Source organism: Zootoca vivipara, chromosome 13 (genome assembly GCF_963506605.1).
Source record: "Zootoca vivipara chromosome 13, rZooViv1.1, whole genome shotgun sequence".
Classification (NCBI taxonomy): Eukaryota; Metazoa; Chordata; class Lepidosauria; order Squamata; family Lacertidae; genus Zootoca; species Zootoca vivipara.
The window spans coordinates 33,457,527-33,469,609 of record NC_083288.1 but is presented as its reverse complement, the minus strand read 5'-3'; the positions used below and the strand labels follow the sequence as shown (position 1 = coordinate 33,469,609).

Here is a 12,083-nt window from a genome sequence, read left to right as displayed (position 1 = left end):
AGGAAGTAAGCCACATAAGCAAGTCATTATGTGTGTTTTTAGCACACACAAATTTTAAAATTAAACAGAATTGCTTGCTACTCTAGCCTTTAAGAAAAAGGAGTGGGGAATACATACAGCCCAATCTATGCATGCTTCTACCTAAGCATTGCCTCACTGAGTTCAGTCAGTTTCACTCCCAGGAAGACAGGGCTGCAGTTTTTCACTTCAATCTAAAGGACAAGTAGAATAAGTTACACAAGCTTCCAGACATGTTTATTTTTTAAATCTAAATTGACTATCTTAAAGACAAGCTCCTTTCCTTATTTTAAAAATTCTCTCACCACCCCCACCCCGCTGAAGCTACTGCAATATTACGTTACACTGCAAAATATGGAAGGCAATTGCGATGCAGCTCCAGGGTTGCCAACATGGCAGGGCAGCCTTGAGAACTTCCCTTGGCATGTGTTAAGCCTCTGTAAGGCCCCTCACTGCCTCCATAATGTGGCAACAAGGTAGATTACATTATCTTGCCCGCCCCCCCCCTCAAAAAAGTACACAGAGCTGAAAATAACAGACTGCCAGAAGGAGAAGGCACACATACACAAGTTGTATCCAGCAAATCTTCTTGAAACTCTTAATTTTTACACAGATCCACCACCAAATCAAGTGCTTTCCAGTGGTACCCTGGCACAAAAACATGGGAGTTGAGGCAAACATACCATTTAACAAGGAACAATTCCCTCAAAACCATGATCAAATCACAGGTCTCCTCTAAGTGTGTTTGAGTGCTTGGTTGGTTTTGTTGTCATCCTATTTACAAAAGCAATTTGAGGATTCCTGCCTTGGATCAATGTTCTTATGGTGCTGGCAGGCACTGGATCTGTGTGTTTTTACTCCTCTAATTCAATATTGGTTTTTGCAGGGATCTGTTTTATTATTATTGGATCCAACTTTCACAGATGACTTTGGTGGGGGGTAGTGTCTGCAGCAGTCTCATTCCAAATGCCCCTGCAGTCCCAAAAAGGTTAACCCCCTGCACTAGATACTGTGAACAAGCAAGATTTGGATTCTTTGGATTCTTCAAGATGTGTCCAGCTCACAGCCATGATTTATTCAGCTGCTTCTCTGAGGCTTCAGCAAAAAAACACCCTGTACTTTCAGGATTTATTTCATTTTTTTAAAAAAACTTCTATAATGGTATAATTTCCTTGTGTGGCAATTTGCAACTTCATCTCCCTCACTGTTCTTTTGTCAGAATGCAGTTCTAACCTGATTAATATTTGAAGTCACAAAAAACACAAAATCCAAGGGAAAGTTGAAAATGCTTTTATTGTCAAGTCTTACAGCTGCCACCTTTGCAAAACTCTAATGTGAAAGCGAGTTTACATTCCCCATTCCCCAAGCCAGTTCCCACAAATGGCAACACATTCCTGGCACACAAATATTAGAAGACAAAACTTTAAAAGAAAACATAGCTTCCACCCTCATTCCCCATATAAAAGAAAGATTAATTTCCCCCTCAAGTGATCTCTGACAGTACACCCTATTTTCCACTGCCTGCCAGCAGATACCAGTCTAAATTTTGGAATACAATAATATGCATCACAAAACCATCATCATCATAGGGCTCAAGCAGAGAAGTTATGCACAGGGAAGCAACCCTAGAAATCCTGCCTCCCCTTTGCTAAACTTAGCTCTATGTCACAGCCCAGCCCCACTGAGCATACTGGCCAAGTGTGTAATATCAATGGGAGGTGCTCCTCCCTGCACCCAGTAAGGGCCTATGTAAGCCAGTAAGTAAAGAAAAGAAGTGCCTCTCAGCTCTGGCACTTCTGCTCAGATGCCAAAGTCTTCATACAAGCTCAGCAAGTTTTTTGGCTCAAAAGTAGAGCACTGGGGAGCAAGTGACTCCCATTCATCCTCATCTCCAAAAACTAGTGTGCGGCGCAAGCTCTTCACATTCAGAGAGCCTGATGTGACATTTCTGCTACGGGGGGACTCTGGGCTGATGTAGCTGAGGTTAGGGCTGCCTTGGAGTACCAAAGACCTGTGAGTGACCAAACAGAAAAAGACAGGTGATAAAAATAAGGTGTTCGGTGCTGCATCAGGATCTCCTATCTGAGATATAGGTCAGCAATGGGAAAGACAACATACTCCTCAGGTCACAAGAACTTTGCAGCAAAATATTCTGATAAATATGCATGGTTCAAACCATTGCACCCTCTACAGTGCCAAAGGGGGGGGGGTGATACCTTTTGAGAAACTAAAAGTTATTCACTGATTGAGTCATTAACAAGTCTGCACATTTCTCTAAACCCTCTGCTTACATGCAGAATCATAGAATTGCAATGGACCACAAGGAGTTGTCGGAAAACCTCAAGCAGCTCTGCTGCTGTCTCCCCTACAGCTACCCCTTGACCATCAGCTCACCTGTTCTTCCTGCCACCAGTTTGCTGGGGTGAGGGGTGCCGTGGCGTCGAGGTGTTTCCTGCACAAGGGCAGATGCTCAGCAGAGGAGAACCAGGCTGTCTGGAAAGGAAGCAGCAATTTCATGCATTTTAATATCAGGCTAGTAGGAGTCAAACAGAATTCAGAAGTGTGACAGAGGTGGTGGTGAGGAATCCAGACTAGCTTCCTGTAGTGAAAGAGTGCGCACATGTGCTTGAACAGACAAACTGCAGTGGCTCACACTCAGAAGGGAAACTGGACAGCCACTTGATCTCCTACCTTTTAGAGCCTGCGGCCAGTGACTCGCTTTCTCTCTACATGGGTAACAGGAACCATTCTTCCCATGCTTAATAGAAAAAAATAGTATCATTCTTGGCCACCTACCGTTGATAAGGTAAGCTTTATGCAGAAGGTGGTGCAAAGAAAAGCACCTGAATGATTGGGGGGGTCATTATTTTAGGAAAGGAGATTGAGAGTTTGGCCTGTTTAGTCTAGATTTTAAAAAAGGTTAATGGGGAGGACATGATTGCGCTACAGAACATCAGAGGGATTACAGTGGTACCTCGCAAGATGAAAGCGTTTTGCGGTTTTTTTGGCGCTTCACAAGACGAAGTTTTTCAGCAGTTTTTTTGTTTGTTTGGGTTTTTTGCCGCGGCAAACCACACTTCGCAAGACGAAAATCTCGCTAGACAAAGCGACTCGTGGAACAAATTACTTTTGTCTTGCGAGGCACCACTGTACACTGTGTAACAAACCAAATTTAGATTTTTTTAAAAAAAACTTAAGGAATAACTGATAATCAACTGCCCTTTCATACAATACAAACTGACTTAAAGTAGCTTTCTAAGAATTGAGGATAAAGACAATAAAGCAAGTTGTCACATGGGCAATACACCACAACTCTTGAGAAGGAGCTGGTTAGATCTATGAATGCCATCAGGAAGAATCATTACTCCTTCTGCTTCAGAGATCGGAAAAACTTGAATAGAACACTGGTTAGGGTTGACTAGGAGAACAAACATTTTCTCAAGAGAATGGTGAATGGAATTTGCTTCATATTACAGATCTAACTCATTGAGCCCTCCCCAGCCCAGGTCAGACTGGCTAGCAATCCTGGATATGTGAGAGGATGTATATTAGCCTTCCCAGACAGACAGACAGACAGACAGACAGACAGACAGATCACTTGGTTCAGACATCTGGATTGCTCTACCACAGTTTTCTCTGATGGGGTGCACCTTGCTCACATGTGTCTCTACTTCCAACCTGTTACTGTCTGAAAGTAGGCACGGTCCTATCTTCTTCTCCTTCTACTTACTTGTCAGAAGACTGCAGCTCAGGGCAAGTGTGGTTATGGTGCCCAGCTGTCTCCGTTAGTTCAAAGACATCCTCACCAAGCCTCTCTTCAGCGTCCTCTTCCTCCTCACCCCAACCACTAGAGAGGCTGCTGTCTTCTGGGGGAAGGACAAGGGGCGAATTTGGGGGTGTGACTGGAATATTCCGATGCCAAAACAGTAGCCAGTGAACCGAGCTGCTCACAGACCCCCAGAGCCACTGCATGAACCTGAAGATGATCTGAAATAAAATAGATGGGGAAAATCCACACATTAAGAAAGCAATCAATGGAGCAATAACAATAAAGGACCCCTGGACGGTTAACTCCATTCAAAGGTGACTATGGGGTGAAGAAGAGAAGAGAGGAGGAGGAGAAGTTTGGACTTGATATTCCGCCTTTCACTCCCCTTATGGAGTCTCAAAGCATCTAACAATCTCCTTTCCCTTCCTCCCCCACAACAAACACTGTGAGGTGAGTGAGGCTGAGAGACTTCAGAGAAGTGTGACTAGCCCAAGGTCACCCAGCAGCTACATGTGGAGGAGTGGGGAAGCAAACCCGGTTCACCAGATTATGAGTCCACCACTCTTAACCACTACACCACGCTGGCTCCTCTCGCTTTTCAGAACAAGGGAGGTGGCATTTGTCCACAGACAGCTTTGCGTGTCATGTGGCCAGCATGACTAAACTGCTTCTGGTGCAATGGAACACTGGCGAGTGCCAAAGCACATGGAAATGCTGTAAGAGAGCAATTGATGGGGCATAGCATGCTGGCATGAGACATTTCTCAAATCTGGCAATAGATACTCTCCCTCCCTACTGCAAACTGGAGGCCAGGGCACCAGAAAAAGTCTCCAGCCCTTTGCTGTCAGTCAGTGCCGCTCTCACTACTGGGTACATAAAACAACACAAAGACACAACCTCAACTAGGCCAGCATACCCCCCCCCCGGCATTTAGGCTGAGCAACACATGGAACTAGCTCAGTGTGATTTGCCCATAAATAACTGATAGGCTGTTTTCTGGTAAGGATGCCTTTGTCCAGAACAACAAAAAAGGGGTGTAAAGCAGTAGCATAGTTCTAGGAAGCGGATGATTTGGTAGTGCTGTGGAGAGTGCACTCAAGGAGAACTGCAGATTCGCATTGTGAAGATCTCTGGCCAGAGCCTCGATCACCTTGCACATGGAAACTCCTTGCTGGATCCCAGATTGTGCCAGCAGTATCAGCTTCCGCCACCTCTCTGTCTTCTGCATGAGGCTGGAACCAAGCAGCGTCTCCACCGAGGGCCGGAGCAGATGGTTGGGTTCCAACATGGCAACTAGGAGAGTCCGCAGCTCATCAGAAAGATCTGGGAAGGGCAAGAATATTCCACTGCTTACTTTGTTTTCTGCAATATATTGAACTTCACATACCACCAGCTCTTTCCCCAGACCCTCCTAGTTTTGACAGCCACTTTGCCTCCTTCCATGAGGATTAGCGGTTGAGTTGGCATAGGCAAGTGCTGCATGCAGAAATGTTCCCTTTGTTTCTGCTCACCTGCAGTGAACTCAGGGGGTATATGGCCCTGTCTCAGTTGTTGCCAACCTTCACCTCCATTAGGAAGCTCCATATTGCAAGCAATCTCTAAGATGGTTATGCCCAGGCTGGAAGGACAGAAGCACAGAGATGAAGTAACAGGAGCAGCACAGCATTGCTTATCTGCAGCACTAATTTGAACCCCACAACAAGTTAAATTTTGAGGCAGTGGAGCAAAAGCCACAGCTGTGAAGCTGTGAGCTATCTCAGGCAGTGGAAAAATTAGCATCCCTATTTCCTATCTCATCCCACACCTGAAGATGTCAGCAGCCTTGGTGTATTCCCCACGGAGCAGCTCAGGTGCCATGTAGCGGGGATCGCCTTCTTGAGCATCATTCAGATCCCTAGAGTCCAGCTCCAGCATAAGCCCAAAGTCACCTAGCTTGCAGACATTGCTGGATGAGAGGAAGATGTTAGCTGGCTTAACATCCATGTGTAAAAGGTTGCGGTTGTGTAAGTGACGCAGTCCCTGCAGTAAGTCCCAGAGGAACGCTCGCACTTGCCATTCGGGCAGTGGTCCATACTCCTCACAGTACTGCAACAGGTTGCTTGGACACAACTCCGTCTGTATGTAGAGCTGCCCACGCTCTTCCCAGGCCTTTACGAAGCTCACACAGTTGGGATGGTGCCCCACGCGCTCGTGCTTGCGCACCTCAGCCAGTTTGCGCTGCCTATCGATCTCACCTCGGAATGGCTCCACAGAACGCTTCACAGCATATAGCTGTCCATCTTCCCTACAGCGCACCTGTAGGGAAGATGAAACAAGTTATTGCATCCTGTAGACTGAAAAGGATCCTGGCCCTTCCATGCAAGAACTCCCAGCACAAGGGGTGTTCAGGATCTGTGAGTGGTAAGCTTGCCAAGAACATCCAGATTCTGTGATGATAAATTATATTCATGTCACATTGTCATAAAATCACCCAGCAAACAAATGAGAACAAAGCCTGCACAGTTAGCATTCGTTCTGCATTCATCCTGATTTACTTGAGGGGTGTTTGTACATCATTCTGTTAGTCATTTGTTCGTCCTGCACTCTTCAATGCATTCTCCCATCACTTTCCAAATTGCAAAAAGCAAGATTCTTTTTTAAAGTTGATATGTTGCACTAAGGGGACAGAGCCCTTTAACTGCAAAAAACCTGCAAAAAGCATGCACTTAAATCCTTCTCACAAAATCTGGAGGCACCCAAAGTGTGGCACTGTGTATTTAAGACAATGCACTGTAGTCAGCACCCCACTTCTTACAGTGTGGACTGCCAGATTCCTCCTGGAAGCCCACAAGCAGGGCATGGTGGCAACAGCCCTCTGTCACAGTCACCACCTCTGAACATGGAAGTCTCATTTTAATGTAATCCATTGATAGGCAGATCTTCCATGTGTTTGTCTAATTCATTTTCAAAGCCATCTAACCAGTGGTCATCACCACATACTGTGAGGGGGGAAATCTTAATTATGTCTTGTGTGAAGTCATTTCTTCCCCACAGACTGTGTCCATACCTTATATTTAAAGAGCTTGGCTTCCCGTAAAGAATTCTGGGAACTGTAATTCATCTCACAGAGCTGCATTTCACAGTACACTTAAACCAGGCATCCCCAAACTTCGGCCCTCCAGATGTTTTGGACTACAATTCCCATCTTCCCCGACCACTGGTCCTGTTAGCTAGGGATCATGGGAGTTGTAGGCCAAAACATCTGGAGGGCCGCAGTTTGGGGATGCCTGACTTAAACTATAGTTCCAGCGAATATTTTGGAGAAGCAATGTATTTTAAGTGGCTAGTGTAGATGTGTCCCAAGTGATTAGTAGCCTGCCTGCTACTGCCTTACCTTGTACACTTCACCAAAAGATCCTCTGCCAAGACGACTTAGCTGCTGGAAACACTGCCTGAAAAACAGCTCTCTCTTGGAAGCGTCATACAGGTGACTATGTAGGGGTGTCTCTTTCCTCTGTGCACCATGGAAGGAAACACTGTGTGGCTGGAGCTTGGTCCACGGTTGCTGCCGGCGGTCAGTGAAAATCCTGCGCACACTGAGTGAGCTCTTCTGGCGTGGACGTGGTGGAAGGGTATAGCTGAGTGGCTTACGGCCTTTCTTGGTTGAAAAACTGCATTCTGCTTCCCGGAAGAAGGCAGGCACTGGAAGAGGAGCGTGACTCATCTGAGATTCAGCCCCTCCATAGTCAAGAGGTAGTGGCATGTCTGAAAGCAGAATGCATAGTTATTGAAATTACACTATCATTTCCTCAATGATCAAAAGTTGCAGTCAGTGAGTCTTTGGTGTTGGGCTGCTAAGGCACATTTAAAGTTCACTAACCAAGAACCCAGGTGGCGCTGTGGGTTAAACCACTGAGCCTAGAGCTTGCTGATCAGAAGGTTGGCTGTTCGAATCCCTGTGACAGGGTGAGCTCCCATTGCTCGGTCCCAACTCCTGCCAACCTAGCAGCTCGAAAGCACATCAAAATGCAAGTAGATAAATAGGAACCGCTACAGCGGGAAGGTAAACGGTGTTTCTGTGTGCTGCTCTGGTTTGCCAGAAGTGGCTTTGTCATGCTGGCCACATGACCTGGAAGCTATACGCCGGTTCCCTCGGCTAACAATAATAATAATTTATTATTTATACCCCGCCCATCTGGCTGGGTTTCCCCAGCCACTCTGGGCAGCTTACAACAGAAAAATGAAATAAAATAATTAAACATTAAAAGCCTCCCTAAACAGGGCTGCCTCCAGATGTCTTCTAAAAATCTGGTAGCTGTTTTTCTCTTTGACATCTGATGCAAGATGAGCGCGCAACCCCAGAATCGGTCACGACTGGACCTAATGGTCAGGGGTCCCTTTACCTTTAACCAAGAAAAATGTAAATATTTTCAGTTTGCTGACCTGAAGGGACTGATACTTGAGTCTCAAGTGATGGGGAAAAAAGCCTCCTCACATGCATAGCCCAAAGGATAAACGGCAAGAACAGGAGGATACATTCAATTTAAAAACAGTCTTTCACTATATGTAACAATGATGCTCAGAAGCCCTGGAACCTGAAAAGCATTCTAACTCCCACTATTCATTTTCTACATTCCAGTTGTGTGACCACAAGCCCAGAGCTGTATCTTTCTGTACCTTCATAGCTTGTATTCACAGCAGGAAGGGACGTGTTTATTTTTGTCTTTTGCAAGAACAAAAACAACCACCCATTTTAACGTTCTATCAGGCAGAGGTTTCAATAACTCATGCCTCCCAATCAGCTGCTAGAATTCCATCTTAAAAGATCAATGCCCTGTGGGCTGCTGTCTCTAGGCTCTGGCCATTTGGGACACATTTTAGGTTAAGATGCCTTTCATCCATCTACTGCAACTGTCCTGGAACCATCAGTAATTGTGATGTAGTTTGTAATGGCCTTAGTGATTCCTGATTAATCATGTGACAGTCAGATGAAACTGACAAGTCTGGGATCAGAATCTTTAGAGGCACTCAAAGGAAAACAAACAAAGCAGTCAGCAGAGTCACAAAGGAAAAAACACACACTAAGTGGAGTACTAACAGGAAGATATGAAGAGTTTCAAAGTATCGATTCACACAAGGAATTCATATTTGCATTATCTATCATAAGCCGCTTAAATGTCTATGTGAACAGCAGAGCAGTTGGATACAAACCTATACACAATTTCCTTTGAGGAAGCCATACTGAACACAGATTTACAGTGGTACCTCGACAGCCGAATGACTCGACTTCCAAAGTCAGCAAAACCAGAAGTCTTGTCGCCGTGCGTGCATTCTGCACATGCGCAGAACGGGCACTTTGACAACCGAAGACTTCGACTTACGAAGAGCGCCGTGGAACGGATCGTCTTCGTAAGTCGAGGTACCACTGTACATTAAAACTAAGATTGCCCTGTGCATCTTCTAAATAAATAGGGCACTACATAAAAATATTGCTATATTTCTAACCCTTTAGCAGAGCATGTGGGGTTTTTTTCTCTTTCCTTTATCCTGACAATAAACCTAGGAGGTAGACTAATAGAGCCCCTGCAGCCAGGCTCAAATCCACACATGAAATTCACTGGGTGATCTCAGGCCAGTCTTTGAGCCTGAACTCTCTTACAGGGCTGTAGCAAGAATAAAACAGAATGGAGAGGAGAAAGAAGAAGAGCTATGTACCCTGAACTCCTTGAGGAAAAGAGTAGGATTAAAAATGACAGACAACTAGAGAATTCCTCCAGGAATTTGCCTTGTTCTGATTTTACCATCACCAACAAAACCACTAAAAGAAGAGCCCAGCTGTCCCCCACAACTGGGCTTGACTTATGTCAGCTGCGGAAGATACATCCTCTCTCCTCCAGCTCTATCACTCTCAACCCTCTAAAGTTCTTCTGCCCCTTATAGAAACACAAGAGGAGCCCTGCTGGATAAGGCCAATGGCCCATTTAATCCAGCATCCTGTCTTCCCAGTGGCCACCCAATCAATGCCTGTGGGGAAACCCCCGCGAGGAGCAGGATTCTAGCACCTTGTGATTCCCACCAACTGGCATTCAGAAGCCCTGCTGCCTCCGATCCTCCTTATGCTTGGGACCGCCTCCCAGGACACCCTCAAATTACCCCCCCCCCCAACTTCACACTTTCCACGAAGCCTTGGGCACAATCTCTCCCCCACCCCAAACTAAGCCCTATAACATCTTGCAAGTATGACCCTGGCTAGAATAAGCCCCTTCCAACACCAACCCCTCAGCTTCCTTTCCCCCAGCAGGCCTATCAGAAACACGGCTCTATCCATGTTTTTACTTGCTTTTTAATCGTCGTTCCCTCCCCCCTCCGCCCAACCTACGTTTCGGCTGCTTCCTATTCTCTCTGTAACCCGCCTCGAGTTCCTGTCAGGGGAAAAGGCGGGATAGAAATCAACACGACGTTTAGTCATTCTAACAATGATAGATAGCCACCACCGGCAGCCTCGCCCTCCTCCACGGAGAAGGGCCCTGTTCCCAGTCGCCGCCTCTGCCCTTCCCCAAAATTTACCTCAGGTGGGGGGGCGCCCCTTTCCCCTGCCCCTAGTTGGCGACATCAACGCCACACCCGCTCCTGCCAGTGAGGAAACAAAAAAGCACCGGCGCCTTACCTCTCTTCTCCTTCCTCTTTATAATTTTAAATTTCCTCGGAGCCCCGGAGAGCAAGGGTTCGTGCGTACATGCGAGCGAGCGAGCGAATCGCTTGTTCCGGATGGATCAGCCCTTTGTCCACCCCCTCCCTTCCCTCAGGTGTGTCCTGCCCGGCGCGCGCGCTAATCCCCTCAACGCCCGGTTTGCGCTCTCGCGCCAAAATTCCAAACGGCATCGCCCACTTCCGCGTCCCGACGTCATCGCGCATGCGTGCGTGAAAGGCAACGGGCCTAAGGGACTAAGCGAGCGCGCGAGCGCTCCTTTCAACGGAAACGCCTCTCTTAACTGTGAGCCTCTGGTTTTCTTGTTTGCTCAGTCAGTCAGTGAGTTGGCAGGTGGGTGGTCAGGACCAACTAGGTTGAGGGAAGAGGAAAGGCCTCGCTTGGACTCGGAGGCAAGCCTGCGAGCGGGGACTTTGCCGAGGAGTCCCCTGGGCCGCCCATTCGCTAGAAAACGGACAAGGCTTTTTTGCCTTTTCGGAGGCGGGGCCCGCAGTCGTACGCGGCACCTGAGGAGAAAGAACTGGAAGCGGAGGGTCAGGTGGGCCTAAGCGGTCTCCTTCGCTCGAGCGGGAGGGGGAAGTCGCGGTAAATGAAGAATTGCGCTCCCCTCGCGAGTGAGGAGTCCCGGTAGGTGCGAGCAAGCAGTACATCCCAGGGAAGGGCGAACAGTACGGGGGCGGCGGGGCCCCCACCCGAGCCTGGCTCCCTTGCTGGGGGCAACAGCTCTCTGGAAAACCGCAGCTTCCTGAGGCAGAATGGAGCGCCAAGGGGGACCGTCGTATCTGCAGCCGGTCCTTGGCTGGGGAGCAGAGTTGTCTGGATGGGGGGTGGGGCTACATGCAGCCGCTCACCCACCTACCCTCCTCTGATTTAATACTCACACTCCCTGGGAGTGACTAAGGTTGTTGTCCATGCCATACATTTAAAGCACGTTTGCAGCACCCCCACCCCAGCAAGAACTGTGGGAACTGCAGTTTAAGGGTGATGGGAATTGTAGTTTTGTGAGGCTAAGTTACAGTTCCCAGGATTCTTTGGTGTGGTAGTGGGGGGGTATGTTTTAAATATATGGTGTGTTCTCTCAGCCTCGGTTGATCCACCTGGGTTTTCTGGGTTCGCTGGATGTTGTCTGTGCAAAGAGAAACATTGCCCCCCCCCCCCGGTCAGGCGGTAAATGCCTTCACCTGATTTGTCTGTGTGGGCTGAAGTGGTGAAGCTAGGGGAGACTTGTAAGGTACTGGGGAACTCCAAGGGCCCCAGCTGACCTGGAAAGTGCAAACCCCCGTCCCTTGTCCTGACTGACATAAGTAGTAAGGGTTGTTCTAAATGGCTCCATGATGGGCACCCCTTTGGTCAGATTGGGAGAGCCAGTCTTGGGGGGGGGGGGGGAGAGAGACTTTAAAAGCCCATCTGTCAAGCTTGAGTTAACAAGCACAAATTGTACATACGGTAGAACCAGTGCAGGGGAAAAGGCATGTGCCCTGGGTAGCAGGTTGAGGTGTGTGTGGCAAAATTACAATCTTGTTAAAAATTGAAATTGCCATTTTACATACTTACTTTAAAGTGGTTTTATGATACTTAAATCCCCTCACATTCAGTTAATATAGTTCA

The 12,083-nt window shown here is 47.4% G+C and overlaps 1 protein-coding gene across 1 annotated transcript; it reads right to left on the bottom strand.

Moving 5' to 3' along the window:
• Positions 1 to 1,221: 1,221 nt before the first annotated feature.
• Positions 1,222 to 10,593, bottom strand: PKMYT1 (protein kinase, membrane associated tyrosine/threonine 1). Its single transcript, XM_035135657.2, has 8 exons — positions 10,434 to 10,593; positions 7,161 to 7,531; positions 5,592 to 6,082; positions 5,299 to 5,405; positions 4,938 to 5,110; positions 3,749 to 4,005; positions 2,413 to 2,511; positions 1,222 to 2,029 (listed from the first exon to the last, which is right to left on the bottom strand). The coding sequence occupies exons 2-8, from the start codon at positions 7,527 to 7,529 to the stop codon at positions 1,819 to 1,821; spliced, it is 1,707 nt and encodes a 568-aa protein (XP_034991548.1). The 5' UTR covers positions 7,530 to 7,531; positions 10,434 to 10,593; the 3' UTR covers positions 1,222 to 1,818.
• Between the last annotated feature and the right edge of the window lie 1,490 nt (positions 10,594 to 12,083).